This window comes from Cygnus atratus, chromosome 4 (genome assembly GCF_013377495.2).
Source record: "Cygnus atratus isolate AKBS03 ecotype Queensland, Australia chromosome 4, CAtr_DNAZoo_HiC_assembly, whole genome shotgun sequence".
NCBI lineage: Eukaryota > Metazoa > Chordata > Aves > Anseriformes > Anatidae > Cygnus > Cygnus atratus.
The window spans coordinates 60,116,668-60,141,366 of NC_066365.1; the positions used below are offsets into that span (position 1 = coordinate 60,116,668).

Sequence of the window (24,699 nt, forward strand, 5' to 3'; positions counted from 1 at the left end):
CTGAAAGTAGAAAACCTCTCTCTCCAGGAGCCAGATGCCTAAACCAGGAAAGAAAATGCATCTGGGTACAGTAAATATTGTAATGGGGACTTGGGTTCATGCTAAATGGAGTGCCTGAGTCACGTGTCATTGAGGTGCTGGTAACAAGAGTGTAGACAGCCTCTCTCCAGCTTATCTGCTGCACTAAGTACTGTTGCTCCACCATAGCATTCGGCACTGGATCACAAGCTTAACAGCTCACAGAGCTTCACCACTCCTCTCGTGTACAATGCCTTTTACTAGGCAGGGTCTTTTTCTGTTTGAGGATCTAGCATGAAATGCCCTGTGGATTCAGTCTGTGTCCATTGAATCAGATTTTCCATTTATACGTTGTTCTATTGTTATATTCTTAAATCATATGAAATTAAGTATGTGGAAAGATATCCTGTCCTAACTAGTCCTTATTCAGCTCATCGCAACTTCCTCTTATGATAAACCCTTTTTATTGTTCCTGAACTGGACTGCTGCACTGGGTGACCCCAGGGAGCATTCAGACAAAGGTGGTGCACCTAAACCAAATTCTGTATGATTCCCAAACACCTTCATGCAATATGGAAGGAGGTGATCTGCTCTTGCAAAGTTTAAAGCAGACACCTGGAAGGTTTTGAGCTTTTTCAGCTTTTACAAGGACATTCATTCCTACAAAGTCAAGGTTTTTTGATGCATGTTTTTTAACACTGATGATAGAAGGGCTGCCTTGAATATGGGGATATAAATAATGCCAGTAAGCCAGCTAACATATGGGTGGCACCTCAAAGAAAGGAAGAAAGAGAAATAATCAGGAAAAGGCAAGTAGATACGATTTAAGCATCAGAATAAATGCAAAGATGTTGCTGGCGCCAAATTAAATTCAGAGCTCTGAAACATAATACTTTAAGAAAATAACATTATTGGAGACCCTTGCAGAGGTTCAGCAAATGCTACATCAAGAATGCAGTAAAACAGTGCAGAAGAATGTGAAGAAATAGTACTGAATTAAAAAGGTTAATTGCTAATGCTGTAATGTGATCAAATCTGTTCTGAATTTCTTGGACATTTTAATACTTAATATTACGTTGTTAAAGAGCTGTTTGGAGATTTAACCTGGTGACCCTCAATTAGTCACTGAGATGTAGACAAGAGAAGTTGAGCAAAACTCTTTTCAGGATTCATGTATTAATTTACCCCAAAGGGCACATGTACCAATAAGAGAGAAATTTATGAGAGACTAAGAAAACCCAGAACATACTACCTGAATTGTTAAAAAGACCGAAGCTGTCAAAAGAGCTATGCTTACTAGACCATCTGACACTGTGATATCTGTGTATTCTTGACTGCATTGGGTATACTTATTTGTCTATGTGGTACATCAGGCCTTTGTAATATATGACTAACCTCCATGCATTCTTTTCCATTGTTCCTGTTTAAAGAAAATGCACAAACATTGCCAGTGGTGATACAAAACCATTCAGCTTTTGTAGTCTCTGCTTTAGTGTTACTCTAAGACTTCCTTTGCCAATAATGTAAAAATGCACATTTAAATATAAACTTTTTCAGGACAGTTTCACAGATTTATGGGTTTACAAACTTATCAAACAGAATTGGGTAGAGGAGAAGGGTAGAAAAAAAAAAAAAGCTGTTATTTGAAAAAATGCAGTTAATGTGCTATGAAATGCAGAAGACAGATGACAACACATCCTGATTGATATTTTCTCTGATCTGGAAGATGTTCATGCAATGTAAATAAGGTTTGTGCTATTAAAAGAATATTAATTATGAAGCCAAACTCTAGTTCTAGCTCTAGTGTAATGTAAGTATGTCTACTGTTATAATTGTTTGTCTGCTGATCAAGAGCCTAGTATGACAAATCCCATTAGTTATAGCTAAACGTATGTTAATTTGTCAGTGATCTATATCAAATACTTCATGTATATAATCTCAATAGTCTTCTGATTTACTTCTGTGGAGTAGTTCTATAGCATTAGAGCATTGGTCGGTGACAAGACCATTAAGGCGTCATGCGGACATAAAATAAGTATATTCCCTATCAGATTTCCAATAAAAGGTTTAAGTACTGAGGTGTATTGTAGCACACATGAGGTTTTAATGTTGACTGCACAAGATTGATCCAAGAGGTCTGGGAACCACATATTCCGCTTCCAACAAGGCATATATACAACAAGAATGGAACATTCCTTAGTGGATAATTCTCCCAAAATTGATCTCCTGTGCTAAGATTAATCTAACTCCCACTTAAGCTTTGTTCTGGACCATTAAACCATGGGGGTTGCTTTTCCTTGGTAGCAAGTTCAACAAGGACTTCTTATGCGAGGCATTTCAGAGGATGAATGCACTAATAGAAAATGATGGCTTATTTTATAGAAAATTACTCAATTTACTTATTATTAGTGTAGCATACAGTGCCTAGATTTGTAATCATTTAAATAACCAGCAATCTGTAACACTTGCTGTCAAGTGAAAGAAATAGAAACAACACACCTTTCAAGACTTCTGTGATTCTGATGAACGCATTAGTCTGCATTTCTGAGTGTTTGTGAAAAACTGCTTAATTCCAAACTGACCCAGAGCTTTTGTCTATTTAGGATTTTGTTATGGGTCTCTCAATTTTACTCCGAGGGACAGTACAGGAGAAACTCAACTGGGCTTTCAATTTGTATGATATAAATAAGGATGGATATATAACTAAAGAGGTAAGGTCTACTTTTTACATTAATCACTGAAACTAAAGGTTGTATACACAAAGCCTGCTTTGAAAGAAGAATGGCTTCAGAAGCAGCCTTGTCAAATTAGACATGTCAACCAATAAACATACAACATATTATGAAACTAAACAAGCTAAAAATAATTTTCTCATTTTAAAGGCATATATAGAAATTGAAAAGGAAAAATTATCACAGAAATAATGGATGGTCAAAATTCTTCAGGTACAGAGACATTTGGCTTCTACTTAAGCAATTTTTTTTTTCACTAGAATAAAGTAGTTTGGTAGGATATTTGGACCCAAGAAAATTAAGTGGGCTTCAACCATAATTCATTTTTTGAATCTATTTCTAAAATTTTTACTTGAAACAGAATACATATAAAAAGATTCTTAAATCCTTTATACTGCAAAGATCTAACCATACCTGATGGTGGGACCAAATCTGTGGCTTCATAATTTTTTTTTCAACAGTAGGTCTTTATATAGATATTTTACACTTTTGGTTTTGCACTTTGAGAGATACTTCATGATTACTGCAGAAGGTCAATCTACAAAATAATCTCTTCATCGTACTGGCAGATGACGTATTTATGATTATCCTTATAGTTTTCATAACCCACGCTATTAACAAAATTCTATTTTTTTTTTATAAAAAAGGAAGACTCTTTCCATGTGTGCAAGTGTATATATGGGTGTTTCTTCTTTCTTTTGAAAACTCAGTTGTATGAAGGTGTGTGCTTTAACTTGCTGTTACAGAACTTCTTTTCCTGGTTACTTTTATTCACTAGGCCTCAGGAGACTCTTCCCACAATCAGTGAACTTGCACATATTCTAAATCATTTAAAAATGATTTAAAATCAGAAACATTCCTCTGAATCTATGAAAGATGAACTAATATGCTAGAATTTCTAGGAACATACAGTTCATTCTTGAAGCTATTCTATCATAAAATAGGCAAATCTCAAATTTTTGTTCTAAAATGTAAAGCTTAGAACCCTGTTCTGAGCCAAAACAGTATCTACAATGCAGCTTGCATTACACAGACATATTTTTTCTCTTCAGGAAATGCTTGATATCATGAAAGCAATATATGATATGATGGGGAAATGCACTTATCCTGTTCTCAAGGAGGACGCGCCTAGACAACACGTGGAAACATTTTTCCAGGTGGGTGAGGTAACATAAGGAACTAAAAAGACTGCTCTGTTAGCAGGTATGAATAGATTTTCTTTGTTGTAATAATTTTGCATATCCTATCAATTTTGTTATCTTTTTTCCTTCTTTGTGGTTCCATCCCAAGTCACTTGTTTCTCGGATCTATTCACTACACCTTGCCTTTTCAACAAGCAGCTCTTTAAACTTATTCTAGTGTATCACTTCTTACAACTTCCCAGCATTTTGGCCTGGTTGTTCCCTAGGCTGATATATAACCCAAATGAATAATAAAAAGAACTTGTTTTATGTACAATTATCAGTATGATAATCATACATTTTTATTCTTTTTGAACAGAAAATGGACAAAAACAAAGATGGAGTAGTGACCATAGATGAATTCATTGAGAGCTGCCAGAAGGTAAGTACCCAGTGAAGCGTCAAATCCCTATCAGTTGGCTAGTGCTACCATAGTGCTACACAGTTTTTTTGGTGTGACAGTGAGCAGAACAGCATTTTTTTTTCTGTAGTTCATAGCAAAAAAAGTTTCGTCACATTCAGCTAAATGTTTATTTCTACTGTCTGCCCATGCTGGCAAACATTCTTGTTACAACTGGCATATAGTCATAGCAATAATAATAATATTGCTTGAAAATTTATCATATATAGGAATGTTCCTACAAGAGTGAGTTTTAGGGCTGAAGGTCTTAAAAAGGTCGAGTAGAAGGAGCTTGCAAAGTGTTAGATGGCAAGAGTTAACAGCAGCCAATTTTTTTTTTCATTGCAAAGGAGTAAGAACTGACTGTGATTACCAGTTGCAAGTGTTTACACTGCTCAGGTGGCTGTTAATTTCCCTCAGCTGCTGAAAGCAGCTCATTGCCTTTTGAGCCACGAATGAGAATAAATTTATGTAGCAGGGATTACAGACTCTTTTCACTCCTCTGCCCTTTGGGAACTGGCTAGCTTTTGGACCAGGAGCTGATATGAGAAAAGGTAAGTTGTGTTTTCAGAAATTTAAGGAACTACCATTAATTTGTTGGTTTAAAAAGGCAAGAAAAAGAAACGTGATATAGTACAAAATAACTGTAAAGTATTGTATTAGACCTAGTGATAAGATGGGGTAAATAAACCAGTGCTACTTATTGCAGTGAAAAATATACGGAATTGTAGCAGTGTTCAGCTGGTACGTCCACCTTGTCCAAGCTGACTGATTAATATGAAGCTGACAGAGACCAACACTCCAGACTGTGTGTATTGCTTCTTACCTCCTACACCACAAAGTATACAGTAGGCAAGAGACAGGATAGAACAAGACCAGCAAGAACAATGCAGTTAGTGAGTGATAGATTTATAATCATATGGAATATAGAAAGCTGACGTATTGAAGATGTTCTGCTATTTGTCTCTTGTTTTATGTGTCTGCAGTTATTCCTTGGAATTGCTTTCATGATTTAAAAGCAGTAAGATACAGAGGGGTCACAACCACTTATTGAGTCTTTGATCAGTTTTAATCCACTGACTTGGGTGTATAAAGGAAAGAAAACAGCTCTTCTAACTGGTTGTTCTGTGTACCCTTAGTAATGGGTACTGGATAGTGTCCTATCTGTCAGCAGTGCTACATCAAGCATGGTTCTAGCTCACCGGTCTTGTTCAATATGAATGAAAGGTATTTGCTCTGATAAAGCTGAAGGATCATCTGAAACAGAGATGAGATTCATTTCCCATCTGAGGTCTGCTGAGTTCTGGAACTTAAATCAAAGTCCAACCTGAATGTGATAGTGATTATAGTGATGGACTGCATGATCCATTTTCAAAGAAAATTAGTACATTCAGTAAGGAATTGCTTGTTCTCCTTTTCCAATGTGATTCACACTTTCTCGCTTCTGTTGGAAGATTTCTTATTTCTCTCTTCTGATTATTCAGAATATACATGATAGAGAGAGATCCTCTAAATCATTACATGATAGAGACACCATTCTCTCTTCTTAACGGACAGATCATCTTGACACTTTTCTTCACTTTATTTTAACTTCAAAGGTGGCATACAAAAAGTACCTTTCTGTCTAAACTTTTGTCTCTCTACCTATGAAGACCTGTTCTCTTATTAAGCTCTGAGCTGCAGTGTTTAATTCATGTTTACATCAGTATTTTGTTTCAGAAACAAGTTCTGGGTTTTGGATTCAACCTGAATCTTTCAAGAAACTTTATTCAGAAAGTGTGCTCTGTTAATGTGGTTTCAGCATTTTCAGGATTATGTTTCTTCCAAAGGACAGTAGCAGCCTCTTCCTTTTAAAACACAGCTGTAGGAAAACCTTTTGCTAATATCTTAGTAGGTACAAGACTGATCTAGAAAGATAACGTTCAACTTCCTTTATTTTCTTAGCATGAAGTGATTTGAATTCTCAGTCCTGGAGTGATGCTCCTCGTTCAAGAGTACTTAACAGTGCCTAGAGCAAACTTAGATAATTCTGTGATCTCTCCTAGAGTAAACTTGTCTGTGTTTTAGACATGATATGAAATATTTTTATAGCCTTTCTGTATGTTCTATGCAAAAAACGGGGTTACCGGTATTGCTTTTTGTTCAGCATCTCTTTCCCAAGATGCAAAACACTCATTTAATTCAATTTTTCCACCTAGGGAAAAAGTCCAAACCTTTAACCACACCTGACCTCTGTCTAGACCGTTGCTAGTTCTGCTATAAACTTTTGCTTACCTGAATCTTTTGCTACTGAATCTGGAAACTCAGGACAGGGCACAGCACACTTCCAGTTCCCTAGACTTTTACATCTATGTTGGTTTCCTCATCTGTGAACCCTCTTTTGACATTAAGGCTGACATCTGAGCAAGTCTGTTCAAAACCTTCCCTGCCAGTTTGCGTAACAAATGACTCTACCTCAGACCCTGGAATAGGAATGCCCGTTGATGAATGGTTTCTCTCATCACTGGGTATAAGGACCTCTCTCTGACCATGACAAAGAGAGGACTGCAGAAGTATTTCCTTATCATAACTCATTTCCTCACTTGTGTCCTCTCACTGCTTGGTGCTGGTGGGAAGTGGCCTGACTCAGGCATTGCTTCATATCTACAGCAACACCATGAGGAACAAAGGTGAAGAAGTAAGGCATGCATGGTGCAAAAGTGAATGACTTAAAGGACCTTCTGATAAAGGAAAAAAAGGCTTCTGGGACAGACATTTTCTGCAAGAGTAATCCATTCTGTATGGAGTCCTGATAGGTCTGGGCTAGTCTGAAGAGAGCAAAGGAGCCATATCAGAGTTCAGGAAAACCTCGAAGTGAGCTTGCAGTTAGGTCAGGCCTGGTAAAGCCCATTCATCCATATTTTGTACTTTATATGGACTATGCAAACACCACCCTTAACACCTTGAGTCAGGAATCTAAACAAAGCTATTACGAAACACTGTTTAGGAAAATGTACTGGGAGAAAAAAAGAGGCAAATAAGAAAGATTAAGGTATTTTAGAACTCTTTGCTAAGTGTAAATCAAGCATCTACATTTTTCTGAAGATGGAAAAAACATACTAAAAGCCACCATGTTCCAAATATCATGACAAGTCTATAATTTCTTCTGAAGACCCTTCCCATCTGACTGAATAAAGGAGGGGCATTTAGAAGGCTTCTGTATTGAAGCAGAAAACTTCAGAAATATGGAGCTGATTTTAGAAAACAGCTAGTTTCATTAGTAATGATACGTGTATTAGGAAATGTCAAAACACTTTCTAAATGAAGAACATGTTTGCTTAGCTAAACTTCGTTGCTAATTTATATACAAAACATTTTTATATGATTAAATGACAAATGATTCTAGTCAAAGCAAACATCTTAACCTTACAGCAATGAACTTCAAAAGTATATATTGATATTACAAAACAATGCAGTGGAAAAAACTTAAACTACTGTAAATTAAAATAAACTTAGTAAATTTCATATGCAAACTTTAAAAGCATTAATCTACATAGCATTAAATTTTTTAGTTAGGTATCATTGCTTTGATAAATTAGTTTGCTAGTTAAAAATAGTGTGTGGATCACTTCTTACAGCAACACCACTTGAGATGCCATATAGAATCAAAGATGAAAACCCTACTGTGCATGTGTTGTAACAAAATGAGAAAATTACTCAGTTGTCATTTTCTATGAAACAAATCAACCCTAGACTGAACAGGGAATAATTTAACTGTGATTTCATGCTTAATCATGTGTTGTTATTGGAATATTAATGTACAGAAAACCTACAGACCTATCAGTTGTGGACAACACTGATAATCGAGAAGTGTTTTTGTCTGCATTCCTTTTATGAAATGTTCTAAAACAGTCAGTCTTATTTATTCATTTGACTATGGTGGTTAGTTTATCTCTTGAGAAAATACTAAGTGGTATTCATTCAGGTTAAAAAATAAAAATCATTAGTGGTATCAACAATTGCTCAATGAATGTGTAACCTACTCTTGCAACTGGACTCGTGATGCAGAAGTGCCACCACCAAATACAGGCTATTAGAAGTAAACTTTCTTCTGCACAATGAAAGGTGTGTATTATAAACAATTTCTTTTTTTCTGACTGCTGTGCTGAGAGTTATTTACTAATAGAAATTGGAATACAGAGTGATGCATCAGTAAACATTGGGCATTACTTAGAATTTGAAGGTTTTGTTGCCTATCTAATGCAAAGCAGAAAGTAGAATTAGGAAGCTGTCAGCATCTTTCAGTGTGAACACACAAAAAAGATAAGCTGAGGAGTAAAAGTGTTTGGTGGTATCTGGGGAATTGACTGATTCTTCCAATCAAAGATCCACACTTAAATCTATTTTATTTTAGTCATCCATAACTATACAATAGGATGGGTCAGAATTGGAAAAAAAGGCTTCTGCGTATGATATGCAATACTAGTAATTTCATGTACTGTATGTTATGTAGTAATTCCTGATTCACACTACAGATATAGAAATCATTCCTTGAGTATTTGTCTATTTATACTTTATTAAATTGGATATAAGTTTATAACCCCCAAAATACTGCAGACCATATTTTCTTAACATGCTTATGCATTCCTGACAGAGTAGTTTTGGTTTAATTAATGTACACAAATTAGGAGTAGATCCATCAACAGCCATTTTCTGTTAACACTTTCTCCAAACAAGATGAAAAATAGACATTGTCATTACATATGTACAGTTAGTTCCACCCAATTTCACTATAGATATTTGCTAACTACATTTGTAATGGTGTATGACCTTTGTGTTTGTTTTATGCTTTTTTTTTCTTTGTTACAGGATGAGAATATAATGCGATCCATGCAGCTCTTTGAAAATGTGATATAAAGAAGGCATTAGGTCAACATCTAATGGACAAACATGAGCTATTCTGCAATACTATCCAAAAGATGGATTTCCCACTTTACCGTAAATAAAATTACTCAGCTTCATACTGAGACATGTATTATGCAAATAAGTCTTTTTTTATTAGGAAGTTTCCTCCCCACATCTTTTCAAATTATACTATTTAGCATCTCAACAGTGCGTACGTAACAAGATTGTTCTGAAAAGTCAGGTTTTTATTTCAAAACCCCCAAAATAGGACCTGACTTTATGCAGCTTTATTATCATTCCAACCCCTAGATAAAATAGATTTAATCTCACAAGGAGATTAAATAAATACTCTTAGTTTTGCTACTCATTTGTACTGGATTCAGCTCCAGGTGTTTGAGTGTATTTATTAAATCTCAGTTTCTAATTTATACAGAGGCATTACCATGTATTTCCTTTCCACATTTGTATAGTGTAGTCCTCAGTTTTTTAATAATAATTTAACTTAATGTGCTATGTGCAATGCACAGCTTGCTGCAATTGCCTTCCACCTTTAACTTGCTTCTCTCCTCTTCGAAAAAGAAGACCAAAACCCCAAACCTAACAAAATAAATAACTTGAGAGGAAGAGATGTTATGTAACACAAATTTAAAAATAATTGCTTAGGTAGATTTATGCCCTAACAAATACTAGTAAGCTTCTATTAATCATACTTATCTATTAAATCTGCATTTATTTTTTCATGACATGAATATCAGGAGTCCTTACATACTATATTACTAATTATTCTTGGGCATATACACAAAGATCTTTGCTTAAAATTAAGAATCTTCTGGCCTTGAATTTTTCATGAAGAAAACTTAACTGGATCCTAACACTGTGTTCATGGGTATGTGTCTTGTTGCCTTTAATGAAGAAAAAAACCATGAAGTTCCTTTGAAACTTCCGTTCCTCTTCCGTGCGCAGACTGAATATCACTATGTAGTAACATCTTCTAATAATGAATTCTAGACAGGATAACATCTGTGTCAGCTTTTTGTAATATCTTTAATTATGAGAAAGAATTAGGGAAAAAAATGAAGCTTCAGCTATACAATATCATCTATATGTGATAAGTGCATTAAATTTTTAGGATAATTTCTTCATTAAGATTGGAGCAAGCTTTATCTAGATTCAGAATTAAAATGTATGCCCCCTCCAATACATGTATTTTTTAAGATACGTTGTCCAGAGATTTATGCCAATACTTCAAAATAGGTGAAATGCTATCAGAGAGAAGCCAATCTTCATTGTGACATTGCTGCAGAAAACGTGAAATGGGATTAATGAAATAGAAAGAATGTGGCAAACATTCTTTCGCAAAAAAAATAAATCAGGTATCTATTCTGGTGTAGAGATGGGATGTTAGAGGCATGTTGAAGGCTGCTCTGCTATCACCAGTGTAGGATAAGAGTAGTACAATACATGTACACCTGAAATTTGCTGTAGCGTGTTTGTGTAAACTAAATGTGCACATTTTGTAAAAAAAAAAAAAAAAAAGAAATAAAGTAAACAAAGAAAAACCAGCATGATCAATTTTTTGTGTTGTTAAATAATTGTATTTCTTCAGATTTAACATTTCTGCCAACAAAATTAATTTTAAAAAGCTTAAATATATATATCTTGACTTAGCACAGAACTTAACCACAGTTCTGAATTAAATTAGCTACCACTTCAGTCAGTTAGTTCTCCCCCACAGGGTAACTCAAATACACAAAACAACAAACCTGAACATAATTTATTTCAAGATCTGTTGGTCTACATTTTGCAATCAAGCTCAAGTATGCTCATGGACAAATGCTCTTTCAGCTTCTGAAAACAACATGCCCAGTACGCACTGAGCAAATACAGCTTGCTACCTGTACGGTACATACAGCTTCGTACCTTCAAAAGCTGACTCTCAAAAAGTCTAGGTGAGTTCTTTTAGTTCTATGTCTAATCCACTAAGTCCTGATGAATCCAAACTGCATCCATCTGTGCCTGTGGCATAAAACAAGTTAAATGTTTCAAAAGCGCATGGTAATTTAGCACTATGTGAGTTCCCATTTAAGTAACTACAGACAAATTATTTTGCATCATACAAATCTACAAAACATACTAAGCGGATCTATTAAAGGAAAATGTAATTTACAACAAAATATGAATCTATATTTACTCAGCCTTTGAAATAATAGCCAATTTGTCAGTGTCCTTGTAAGCACAATGCATACATAAATAACAGCCAATAGAAAATTATTTTAAACATTCTCTCATAATTATATATTCACAAACTGATGGGATGTTTCCCACTTTCCATTGCATTGAAGAAGAACTGTGATTAGTTTAAGAGAACATAGCATACCACAAAGACGTGTCAGTGACGCTCACAGGCAGTTTATCTTCAAACTTGACCTCACAGTACAACTCACTACAGATTTTTTTTTTGTTCAAGAGGATATAGAACAATAGGTTGGAATTTTAGATTTGATGATAGCCACAGTCGCCTGTTGATGAAAATACGGTAAGTTTAAACACAACAATGAGCCCTAGCACTACATAGGAGAAGATTCATTTAATAAGTATAAATTGTATAATTTAAAGCTTTTGCTTAGTTACCTTTATCTAACAAAACAGTACAAAACTAAAATTTAATACTTATGAGAAATTTACTTTCAAAAGAGCTGAAAATAATGGGCTTAAAAAAAAAAAGGAAACAGTCTCAAAGGGATTTCCAATAGAAGTACTAATCGTATTCATTGTAACATTTAAAAATAAGTGGATTAATTCATTAGTTGAACTATATAATGTTGCTGGCTATAATCATGTTTTAGGAGCTTGTTTCCACTTTTCTGCCTTATCTTCTTACAGAATTTTAAAGGACATACAGAAAGACCACTCTCAAACCCAACATACTACAAGAAATTAGTGGACAGACATAAGATGATTCACTGGATTAGCTCCATTATCTAGACATAAATTCTCAGGACATCAAAATGAAATGTAATTGTCTTCTCCTCATCCCACTACACACAAAAAATTTTCATGCTGCTTTGTCAGGATGTTTTGAAGTCTGCAAGATAAGCATTCCTATTGCCCTTAAGTGAATATGAGCACCCCAAAAAAATGAAGTAGTCCCTGAAGATTATTTGGGTGCTTACTGACTATGGAAAACAAGTTCAGAAGCAGCAAGATCTACGCTGGTCCCTGCTCTTCAGGTGATTCCAATTCTTTGTCAGTGACCATATATCTTACATTCAAGTGCCCATGGGGTCATTAGAGCAAGTACTTTCCATTCTAGATGAATGTCCAAGCCAACGCTCAATTTTTCTGCTCTTGTCCTTGCAGTACAATGTACAGCAAAACAGAAGACGTGAACAGAATACTAGAGTACTATACTGTATTAGAATTTAGAACACAGAAGAATACCCTGTCATCTACTACTTAATGCATTTTTTGATGTGTAACAACTGCAGATCTAACCTCTGGGTTAACCAGGGTGGGCTAGAATGTTAGTATCTGATTTCCTCAGTAAGTGACCTAAACACTAAGCTATTAAGGAACGGGCAAGCATCATCAATAACAGCAAAGAGTATCCTTTAGCAAGAGTAAATGCTGCTGAGGAAAGCACTTAGGCTCAGAAAAATGAACACAAAGCCTTCATCCCAAGTGTATTGAAGCAAGGCAAATATTCAGCCTGTGGTGTCAGGTGTCAATACTCCAGAAGGAACCTAAATCTATTTACAGGTTAACATTTGGTGAATTCCTGAATCACTCTTCATGGGTATCTACCCTACCCTATGGCCTGTATAAGTAGCCCAAATGCTTTACTCAGCATGAAAATCTACATTCCAAGTGCTGCAGTGCCTAACTTGGAGTAAGGACTCATAAGACATCCTGAACCTTAATCCACTCCACACACATTCTAAACGCTGGAAAAAGACTTTAAACTTTATAGAGAAAATATTAAAAAAATAGTAATTATTAAATAAAAATAGTAATAATTAAATAAATAAAAATAAATAATAATAAATAAATATGATAAATAATAAATAAAAATAGTAATAATTAAATAAAAATAAAAATTACTAAAAAATAGTAATAATTAAAAAAAAAAACAGTATCTTATTTAGCCACTAAGGCTGCATGAGCTTCCCCTCAAGGACAATAAAGTGTTCCAAGCAAATATCATGAGTAGGGATCCACATGGATGAACACTTGTTCCCAAAAAGAGTTCTCTTGAATTGATGTGCTATAGAAGCAGAGCCAAGCAGTTTCTGATCTAGGTATTGACCCCTTGGAATATTTTACTGAAATGTACTCCTGTATTCTGCTCTCTGTATTCTATATTCCTGTATTCTGCTCTGAGACTGAAACAATGAATAACATATGAAAGTGGGAGTTAAAAAATGGGGGACAACAAAATCTAACTGGCAGAATATGGATCACACAGTGATTTAATGTCATTTCTATCATCATTCAATACCTCAGACTAAAACAACTATTTTACCACGGACTGGAATTGCCACAGTGCAAAATCCAGTGTTTTATGCAATATGAATAGTTGTGACATGCAAAGCATTACTCAGAACAGGGTTATTAATCTGAAAGCCAGAGATGAAAGCTGTCTTGGCAATGCTTGGCAATGCAAGCGTCCAGATTACAGATTATTATCTGTTTAACTCACCTTTCCACCATATTGCTCCAACTTCTGTAAAGCAACAGTAATTTTTTCTCTAAATTTCTTGTCCATCAATCTCCTTGAAAGCTATTGGAAAAGTAAAATAAAAAGGTCTATTGCCCAATATAGTACCATATATGCAAAAAATCCAATATAATTCTATTTTACTACTTTATTTTATCTATCTTTGGGAAATGAGAGCTGAAAGAAACATCACTTTATAGCTTGTAACTGATGTCAAAGTAAGCTCAGCTGTTAGCCAAACAATTTTAAATTGTTGCTTTTTAGCAAACACGTCTTAAAGAGGTATCAACATTAAAGCAAAGTGATTGCTGAAGTACTGTCCACATGAAAAGTTGACACACTTTTCATGTGCATTGAAAGGGATTTATTATAGTGGAAATAATCTAAACAAGCAAACAAACAAGCAAACAAAAACAAAAAACTACTGCAGATTCTCTCTTCTGCACTGGGTATCTGATAGGTCCTTTTATTTTGCTGTAAAAATTCACTTTGGAGGCAGGTTAAATTAAACCATGAAAAGCCTATTCAATACAGGAAGAAAGTCTACAGAAGAACATCAATAGAAGGACCCAATACAAAAATTACTTTCCACAGTTCAACTCAAGTTTATTGAATGAAAACTTCCTTGTGCAGAATTCCCATCTGAGAGAAGTAGAAATATTTCCCTATGTTAATTTATCAAAACTTTCACAGATTTTTGCAAACATTCACACTCATTTAGCAGTAAATACAAACATTCCTTCAAAACATAGCATCTATTTCACCTCAGGCTCAAAGCTGGATCTTTTTAAAGTAGTACAGAAAACACTTCCATTATTCTCCAATTTACCTTAACGTAAGTTTTTGGAGCCTGCTAGAACTTTATATGTCACCACATTATTAAAGAATAACAGATTTACACAGAGGAATATACGAAGCAATGCTTTTCACGAAACTGCTGAGTCTTCCAATGTATCTGTGCAGATATTATAGTAAACATCTCAACAAAGGTAACATAAAAATACAGATGATCTGTTATTACAGCACTAAAAACTTACATTTGTGAGCAGATGCTTAAGATGATCATTAAGAGATGGGCCAACAACAGCACTCAGTTGAACTAAAGCATCCAATCCCCTTTCAAATACTTCATCGTCTGAATGGGCCTTCAAAGGATGCAGAAAATCCTGTCAGACTAATATACAGACAAACGCACAGTTTCTTCAAAACTGCAATCTCTATATTATGATTGTATATAGTATTTTGATAAATTTAAAGTACTGTGGAACTTCTGATTTTTATAATATTACAAGCAGTTTAGAAATACAATATGGCTGAATATGACTATCCAGATGTAATATTTAAATGCAGAAACATTTTGTAAAGCAGAAAGCAAAAGCATCCATGTCAATGAAACTACTGCACTTATTCAAAAAAAAAAGGAAACTAATATATGATTGATAAACAAATCAATAAATATATTCACTTGGCAAAAGAGGCACTACACTGACAGTTTGGAACGTATCCCATATGCAGTGCTCCACAGCATGTTAGAAAGAAACTTTAAAATGTGCATATATCAAAATTTAGGGACGTTTTAGTTACAAATGTATTGAATACATGGTAGTTCCTAAGTAATTTATAACAATTGTCTTTGTTGCAGAAACCCACAAACCAATGATATTCTGGCTCAATGAATTTAGTCCCCTGCCAACTACAGCTTTTTCACCTGCCAGAAATTATCACACTTATCTACTTCTATGGTGGCTTTGTCATTTCTACTGCTCCCATGGGAAAGTTCTTCTATATGAGTTCTCTACTGCTTTAGTTATCTCACTCTTCCCTGAGCAGAGAAATTGTTTCATGACCATTTTTCTTGTACTAATACTGACCTTTATTTAAAGGGTTATTCTTCTATTCTGACATTTGGGCCCTGAATGTTTTGGTGTTTTTTTTTTTTGTTTGTTTAAGTAGAAGTAAGTAAAAGTCATTGCTCAGTAGAAGGTTTTGATATAAAGTCTTGTCTTGTTAAATAATGCAACAATGAAAATTATCAGATAAATAAGTCATTGGAAGAACAAACAAGAATAATTTTTCTAATTATGTCTTCCAAAATAAACCAAAGATATTAATAATAAACAATACTGATCCTCTACTACACCTGATCCTATTACACCTCTGAGTTGGTATCTCAATTTTCAACTTTCATCCATCTCTATATAAACAGAACTGAAGCATAGCTAGATTAAAGGACAGAAAATGGCCAACCTAGAAAAGGGCTCTGAAAGAAATTTAAAAGATCCAAAAGAGGATTCCAGGCCAGTACTTTAAGAATGCATTTTCTAAAGGAGTAGAAAAAATTACAAACATTTTAAAAGTGAAGAATATGTACTCAAACATTATAAAAATATTCTTCCCTTTTCCTCATGGATGTATTCTATTTTATCTTTGTAGCATTTTTTACATTTTTAAATGTAACATGATTATTTATTCTGGCATCTTCATTTTATTTCACATCAAACACGTTTTGCATGTGGACATAAAAACCACCATGAGTACTTATATTTTTTCTGCTTATATTCAGATCTTTAATAGAACATTTCTACAGAATTTGCCCATAGCTACTATCACTCAGCTATAGAAGGAGTTGCTCGTCTGATTTTACTCTTAACGACTCGTTTATCTAAGTGAACCAAGGCAGGGGTAACATGAGAAAAAGAGACCATACCCCTACACCTCTGAATCCCAAAATAAAAGCCTATCCAACAGATTTATGACATCAATGTTTTCCTTGTAGTCCTCACTAGCAAAAAGAAATAAAAATCATGAAAATCTCTGTAGAAAGAGTAAGACATACCAATGCAGCCTTTAACACTGGAACTAGACGAGGCAACAAGGGAATTGCTTTTTCAGTAGCACCTTCAACCATAAGTAATTCTTTAAAACCCTCCTTTGAAACAAACGTATAGGGATGTTTTGTCTCTCTCAGACCCTGTTGTAAATGTAAAACATGTTTTCTTAATAGTTAGTCTTTAAACAAAATCACATTTAAAAAGTTCCACCTAGCACAAAGATAATGTTTAGATAACAGATCAATTCAAAACATAAGATACACTAACTCCACCGTGTGGATCCGTTGAGTACAACTCTGCCCACAGAATATTCCTATTCATTTTTCTTTTGGAACACTGAATATTAAGATGCACATTTTGAACATTGCTATTTCAGTCAGTACTTGTATTCATTATCTTTAATCCCTCTACCCAAAGAATTTTTTCAACAAGGCCATGAACAAGAATACATATATATTTGTAACTAATTTCTGTACCCTGAGGGGGGGGGGGGGGGGGGGGGGGGGGACAGAAGGTAAAATACCCCCCCACAAATACAAAAACTTTTAAATGGCACAAATATGCATGCCTAGCCAAGACCCAAGCAGCAGAATTCAAAGATTTAAAGCCATATGGTAGAAGTCTTTCCTCTTTCCTTAACAGCAGCTGTAAGCTACTTTAGATACCGACGTCTGATCTTTCAAAAGAAAAAAAAAAAAAGCTCACTCAACAGTATACACTTTATTCTACCTCCCAGACTGGATTCAACATTTATTTAGACTCCTGAAACATATTTGGTTAGCAGCGAGTCGAACATGAGCCAGCAATGTGCCCTGGCTGTCGGGAGGGCCAACCGTTCCCTGGGGAGCATCAGGCACAGCACTGCTAGCTGGTGTGGCCTCAACTTGAGCACTGTGTGCATTTTGGAGCACCATAATACAAGAAAGACATAAAACTAGCAGAGTGTGTCCAAAGGAGAGCTACAAAGATAGTGAAGGGTCTAGAGGGGAAGACATATTAGGAGTGGCTGAAGTCGCTTGGCTTATTCAGCCTAGAGCAGAGAAGCCTGAGGGGAGGCCTCACGGAGGCCTGTTGTTGTCTAGACTGACTCATTAAGGTCTAGGTCAACAAAGTACCTTGAACTTTCTGTACCCCTGTACCTCAGAAAGAAGAAATCCCTGAGGATTTCTGGTCAGTATTAAGATTATTTTAAAATAACATTCAGATGGATGAAGTGGATAGACATCCTTTGGAAGAAATCTTCATGTTTACCTCTACGTGAGTGAGACATACTGGTTACAACAGCATTTTAGAACTACATTTCCCTTCCTTGTCCTACGTACCAATTTGTAGTTTAACAAGGAACACATAATGAGTACTAAATATACTGCTGCAGCTAAGTAACTGTCAGTAAGCCACTAGACCCCTAATAATTCCTTTGCTGAACTTTTCTACCTGTAATGAAGTCTGACTGACTCAGTCACTGGCAAAGTATGTATCTACAAGTGCGCACACACCCAGTTCAATGTAAAAGTGTAACTCATCTGTTACATGAGTTCACATCTAGTTACAAAATCTAGCCTCTCAACCAGTACAGAGCTCCAAAAAGGCCAGTGATTTAAATTGCTGAATATGAAGGAGTGCACATAGCACACACATACAAAGTAACGTAGCAGCAACAAGAGGCAATAGACAAACTGGAACACAGAAGGTTGTCCTAACATTAGAAAGCACTTCTGTGCTGTGTAGGTGACAGAGCACAGGCACAGGTTGCCTAGAGAGCTTGCAGAGTCTCCCTCCTTGGAGAATTTCAAAAGCCACCTGGACATGGCCCTGGGCAAGCTGCTCTAGGATGACCTGCTTGAGAAGAGTGGTTGGACAAAATGACTTCTAGAGGTCCCTTCCAACCTGTGCCATTCTGTGTCATATAACCTAAGAGGTAAAGCATCCTGTAAGAGACAACCTCACTGCTTGGGCCAGAAAAGCATCTACAACAAGCTGTTAGAATGTGAAGAGGAAAATATTTTAGGTAAGATTAAAGCACAAGCAGATAAACAGTATTGATTTCCATTTCTTCTTTGGTTTCTCATGAAAAGTCACAACTGTCTCATCTGTTTGTCACATCTAAAACACTACTTGTATTTGGATTTGTCTTGAATTCATCAGGGTTTTGGATGATTGTGTTAAAAGAGGCTAACACCAAAGCCTTCCTCCCCTTCAGGTGTAACAATTTGTAAAACAGCATAACTGAAATGCATATTAGTATCTAGTTCCACAACACTTTACTCAGATGCCCCCAAGGAAAAAGGATATACCTCTAGCTAAACCACATATATCTATTTCAGAAATGGCACTATGAGGTCAAAAGAGGAAATAACATTCTCCAGTGACCTAGAATAATAAGAAAAACTATGGAATATAGCAAAGTAAAAGACAAACATATACGGACCGCAGCGGTCAGAAAAGAACAACTACTTTTTATCCCTTATAAAAGAAGAGTTTTATACACACATCTCTGTATGTAGGTCTATCTCATTTGGACAAAGCTTTTTTACCCTTTGCATTTAGTATCAGATAAACAGTGAATTATTCATTTGCAGGGGAAAAAAAACAACACATAAAAATCCACCAGGTGGCCGTTACCAGAAAACGGGTAAGAGAAAAATCTAACACAGCTGGTTTTAAATTACTCTCTATAGTATCCACAGTAGATATCAGTTGACCCTAGCTTGGAGGTGGGCACTTCTTTTCACGGTACAGGCACGGTCAGGACCTCCAAAGACACAGAATGAGTCCATGACAGTTCAGACATTTCTATGCATACAGATCATTGCAGAGGCACACAAAGGCTAACAACAGTTTTTGATTGAAATTGAGCTGCGGAATTCAACTGCACTGACTACTGAATGGTAGACTCCAATGGTTCCAAAAGGTATGAGCTAAAGAATCAATACCTCTTTGCGAGCTCTGAAAATGCTTAGACATTTTCAGTCCCAGCCAAATCCAGTCAGTGAACACATCCCTATGCATTTTTGGTGACTGTATGATCAGTCTTTTACCTATAAAAGGCTTATGTTTTCACAATCCCTAGAGGACTTTTTTGGACCCCAGACTGTAATTAATACACGTGAAAGGTTTGTACTGTGGAAAGAAAAAAAAAAAAAAGAACAAAAACTCTTTGTAGGTGTTTGGACGAACTGAAATCCTACTTTTTTTCCACAGGGTTCCCACATCCCAGCTAAATGCTTAGGTCAGAAAGGGATGAGTTTGCTTCTAGTTTGTTATTTAACTTCATATTTGAAAATGGGTCTGGAGACTGGCTGCACCTTAGCTCCTCCTACAACAATTTTAATTGAATCCTGAAAAAGTAGACTGGCGTTACTTAGCTTTTAGGAGCATATAGCTCAGAGACGTTTTTATTTCTCTCTTGTTTCAAAGAATAAACCACAAACCACAGCAGCCCAGCTATAGTAGCAATTAAATAACACAGCAGCTGACATAAAGATGTAGCTAATGTACATCCCCATAACTTTTCAGCACTATGTGAAAGAAATAGTGTATGCTTAACTATGCAAGAGTTTACCTCTGCTAGTGTTACAAGAAGAGGATCAAAAGGAACAGTTTCAGGAAGGCATTCCCATTTCAGTCTGTGCTTTACTGAGCCATGCACTAACCTATATAAAGAATTAAAGTTTGAACAAATTAACATACAACAATGCACGATTTATTTCTAACACTATTCACATTGAAATATCACCATCAGCATTGTAAGATTACTATGATATTACACACACAATTTCAATACATACTGCCCTCCATAATGAAAGATATAGTAGTGTATAACAGTGCAATTATTACAGTTTTCAAGTATGGCAGTTTTCAGAATTCTTCTCCCAAACACAAGGAAATCAGAAAATAAATTATAGTAATTATGGATGCCTCTCATACTGACATAGAAGATGCTCCCTTTGCAAAGTTACTTCCATCAAGAAACATTTTCCTGAAATAACAACTGGCAAGGAAAATCAGTTGAAACAAAGAAAATCATACTGGAGTTCATCAGTTACTCCTAAGAGGATGATGTACTTACATGTATAAAAACAATCATTTATACATGTACTAATGATTACTTAATTTTTTGTTTACTAATTATGCATCTGCTTGACAAAACACTAAAATGCTTCTTATGTATGCAAATATATAATAGACAAAAGGAGCTTAAAATACATAAACACATGGTTTTGTTAATAACTGATATTGTTGGCAATTACAGAATTGGAATATTCAGGAAAATATTTTCATAGTACTTACTGCAGACAAAAAAAGACTGCAAGATGTCTGCTTACTAAAATGGCACTGATTTTATTGTCTTTGTTATTAGGGAGGAGAAAACATATGAAGAAATCTCATTCGTTCGTGAAAGAGGTTTAATACTTTACAAAAAAGAACAAAAAGAAGCCACATCAAACACGGAAAATTGCTTATTCCTTTGAAAAGAGCTAAGTATCAGAAATCTTTTCAGAAATGAATGGAATCAAACTGCCTAACTAAAAGAGCAAGGAGTTTTGAACAGATGTTTTTCAACCTGCATAATTCTACCTAACCATAATACATATAAGAAAGAAAATAAACAAAACTAACATACCTGCACGGAATGCCACCTTTAGCATATATAGCGGCAAATGCAGAAGTTGTTCTAGAAGGAGTACCAAACTGTGAGGGCATCAACAAACAAAATTATTTGGTTATAACAGTCATGTTTGAATATGTTAAAACTGCACTTTATCAAGAAAGGAACTTAGTCACATGATTCCAAAAATAATCAGAAAAAGAAAGATCTTAAGATGGAGAAGACACAGGATGGAAAACACATATGATACATTTATCAAAAAGTACTTTTCAGAATTACCTGGCTAGGAGGTTGCAAAAACGAATACATTCCTGGTGGAATGCTCTCATTTTTCTACTTTGTCATGCAAATCTTAACACTGAAGTCTTATGGGTTCTCACTTAAGAGACTAAGTACCTCTCACTTTCCTAATGATCCGTATTGCCATTATATGCAGGTAACATGCAGAAGGTGGCTTTGCTCCAATTCCAGCCTGATCTGAGCACAGACAAAAGTACAAGGTGGCAAGATGATAAGCACCAAATGTTGGGCAAGATGGTATGAGGGCACTGGAAATCAGTGGGGAGTTTCATGGAAGGAAAACCTGCAAAGTTATTTTATATGCAAGCTTCTTATCCATGTAAGCTATGGTATCACTTACTAACGTGATCATTCAATGCTACTTTCAAGATTAAACATCATATCACAAAGCATATAGCAGGAAACACCATGAAATCTTTATTTCTATATTTCTACTGTTTGCGCCTACATTAAGATTGTTAAAATTGTGTGCATGATTTGACTTCTTAGCTTAATTGATTGTATTAATTACAAAAGGTTTCAAGAAAAAAAATCACACATAGAAATTCCCACATGAAAGCATCATCTTCTGCATGTATTTCCTGAAGCATGGAAATTTCTTCCATCAGGAGAACTATTTCAAACAAACAGAAAACCCATACCTATACATACCGGATCAATAGTTTTGGGATTCAGCTTGTCACTAGGCTTTGGCTGTGGTTTAGTTGCAGGTTCCGGAGAACATGGCAAAGGAGAGGATGCCTTACTTTTCTGTACTGCAGTCTTTGGTTTTATTTGCACGCCTGATGACATTCTTAGAACATTACTACCTATAACCAAAAAAAAATGAAAATATATGAGTTCCCATTCCTATAAGACAATATCAAGGGTTAGAATCCCAAGGTCCGAAGACTGACGTTAACAAACAGCGAAGAAAATCTAAATAAGCGTATGACAAAAGGAATGCTTATTCTTCCATAACCCGTGCAGTACAAGGGCCCATTCTGACAGAGAAGTCTGTCACTTCATCTTTCAAGTGCATACATCTCATAATCTTGCACTGTTCTCCTTTACTGCCATAACGTTTTCAAGATATGTCCTGCCTTCAGTGATAATCTTTTTAAAAGACAAACTAATATACCACAATTAGACAACCAAAAGTTTCTTTAGAAGATATAAAAACATACATGACACAGGAACTATTATATTTGTAAAATGAAAATCATTAAAGCCATAATAATGCCGAAGCGCTAGAAGACTGACAATAACTGAGAAAGAAAATTTACTAATTTTTAAGTGCCACCTTATTACCACAAAACTCTAATCATTTCAAAAAACACATTTCTTACTATCAGAAAAACTGGAATCAACATATTTTAAGACTACAAAAAAAATAAATAAAAAATTCTTGGCATTAGTATTATATATCACAAAACAGTGCTATCAGTGTCAACCTTTGAAATGTACACTTGCTCATAATGCAATCGTCTTAATACATATTTCTCAGAAAAGTATTTAGAATTAATTTAGAAGTATTCATTTTTTTTTCTCTTCCAACAAATAATTAAGACACACATCAAGGACTTTAACAACGTTTTAACTAACATCAAAATCTAGATGCGTTTCAAAAGTCACTGGTGATACCATCACAGAAAGTTAAACGAATAAATAAGTAAGACATGGCAACAGGCAAATCAGTCCTTTGGGACAAAAGTTAAGATAGAAGTTAAGGACGGTGATAAAGGTTTTGTAAAAGCACAACTGCATACCTACTGCAAGAGAGGGAGGTGGAAGGGAGTGGAAAAAGGACTTCTCATAGCGAGGCCTCGGCCTCAGAGCAAAATGAAAGTCCTTGTGTAGTCAAGAGCTGGAAGAGACACAGGCACATACAGAGCTCAGGCAGCACAGGTGCAGTTAGGAATCAAACAAGCGACACACGAGGCTTGATGTGGATGCGAACCGTCCCGCCAGCAGGTGTCAGACTTCAAGAAAAGGGCAGAAACACCTACACAACAAGAAAGAGCACATTTGAAAGGGGCCTTTCAAGGCAGAACGAAAGAGGCCTGGGCTTGGCTCCTGGAAGCCACTTATCGGAGGCAGAACGACAGCAAGCAGGACTTTAAAGGCTAAGCTGCTCACTTACCCTGCCAAGCGACAACCCTCCCGGAGCGCTGCTGGGGCAGAGAACGAGAACGATGAGGGGGACCCGAGCCCCGTAACCGTTAAGGGGCTCAAACAGCCACCCTCCGCCGGCCGGCGGGCAGCGGCGATACCCCTTCCCCCCGCGCCGCAGGGGCCCGGCGGGGCCCAACCCAGCGCAGCCGGCCCCGGCGTGCCGGGAGGAGAGCCCCCGCTCCCCTCCGCTCCGCTCCGCGCTTCCTGCCGGTTGCCGGGGAAGCTACGGGCCGCCGGGAGCCCAATCTTCCTCGGGAGCATGCGCGGGGTGCGGAGGGGAGGGGGCGTCAGTGCTTCAGGGGGCCCGCGTGGAGGCGCGGATGCGAGGGGTGCGTGAGGCAGGTGGTGCTTCAGGGGGTGGAGGCCGTGTGCTCGTCCTCGGTCACCCCCTCACGGGGCACCGGCCTGTTGCCCGCCTTTCCGCCACGCTTCATGAGGGCTTCCAAGATCTCCCATGGAGATCTTATGCACAGCCCCAAGACAAACACCGCAACCTGTGGGGCAGTGGCAGCCCTACCACATCAAGCCCAAGCCTCCCCACTGCCTCCCATCAGTGATTTCACTGAATCCTCTGGACTTTTAACACACACGAAAAAAGTAATAATAAAGCTTACCTCCAGCAGCCTTTGTGTGTTCTTGTCCAGTTGCCAGCGTCTCACTCCACGCATCATCCTCGTGTGCTGGTGGCTTTGGTTGTGTGGTCTACTGTGCCGGCCTGGCTGTTTGGAAAGCATGGTGAAATGTCAAGGAGCTGAGGCTGTGTCTCGAGCGAATCAATGCTTAAATACTTGCTTTCAGGCTAACAGGAACAAGGAGAAAGAGTAAAGTTTAGAAGTCAGATTTCTCAACCTACCTCATCTATTTCTGATTAGA

General features: G+C 36.4%; 2 protein-coding genes across 7 annotated transcripts in view; one reads left to right on the forward strand and one right to left on the reverse strand.

The window, feature by feature from the left end:
* Nucleotides 1-10,219, forward strand: part of KCNIP4 (potassium voltage-gated channel interacting protein 4) — a 437,812-nt gene extending 427,593 nt beyond the window's left edge. For 4 of the 5 annotated variants that reach the window (XM_050710490.1, XM_035552483.2, XM_050710489.1 and 1 more), the window contains 4 exons: nucleotides 2,622-2,729; nucleotides 3,803-3,907; nucleotides 4,251-4,313; nucleotides 9,180-10,219. In XM_050710490.1, coding sequence (XP_050566447.1) covers nucleotides 2,622-2,729; nucleotides 3,803-3,907; nucleotides 4,251-4,313; nucleotides 9,180-9,227 — 324 coding nt within the window. In that variant the 3' untranslated portion in view covers nucleotides 9,228-10,219. The remainder of the gene's footprint in view (nucleotides 1-2,621; nucleotides 2,730-3,802; nucleotides 3,908-4,250; nucleotides 4,314-9,179) is intronic. The other variant, XM_035552493.2, reaches the window with a different exon arrangement.
* A 516-nt stretch (nucleotides 10,220-10,735) lies between these two features.
* On the reverse strand, nucleotides 10,736-23,940 carry PACRGL (parkin coregulated like). Of its 2 annotated transcripts, XR_004779606.2 has the most exons (9): nucleotides 23,795-23,940; nucleotides 22,324-22,481; nucleotides 21,388-21,455; nucleotides 20,326-20,416; nucleotides 16,769-16,903; nucleotides 14,970-15,077; nucleotides 13,915-13,995; nucleotides 11,593-11,734; nucleotides 10,736-11,231 (listed from the first exon to the last, which is right to left on the reverse strand). XR_004779606.2 is itself a non-coding variant. In XM_035552464.2 (8 exons), the coding sequence occupies exons 2-8, from the start codon at nucleotides 22,462-22,464 to the stop codon at nucleotides 11,678-11,680; spliced, it is 681 nt and encodes a 226-aa protein (XP_035408357.1). In that variant the 5' UTR covers nucleotides 22,465-22,481; nucleotides 23,795-23,940; the 3' UTR covers nucleotides 10,736-11,677. The 2 variants fall into 2 exon arrangements, 1 of the variants encoding a protein (XP_035408357.1); XM_035552464.2 differs by having other exon boundaries at nucleotides 10,736-11,734.
* Nucleotides 23,941-24,699: the final 759 nt, after the last annotated feature.

Coding starts and splice junctions, on each gene's coding strand:
- PACRGL (XM_035552464.2), bottom strand. CDS start 22,464: ATGTCATCAGGCGTGCAAATAAAACCAAAGACTGCAGTACAGAAAAGT. Junction 20,417..21,387: donor AAAGGTGGCATTCCGTGCAG/GTATGTTAGTTT, acceptor TTCTTTATATAG/GTTAGTGCATGGCTCAGTAA. Junction 13,996..14,969: donor TTAAGCATCTGCTCACAAAT/GTAAGTTTTTAG, acceptor CTTTTCCAATAG/CTTTCAAGGAGATTGATGGA.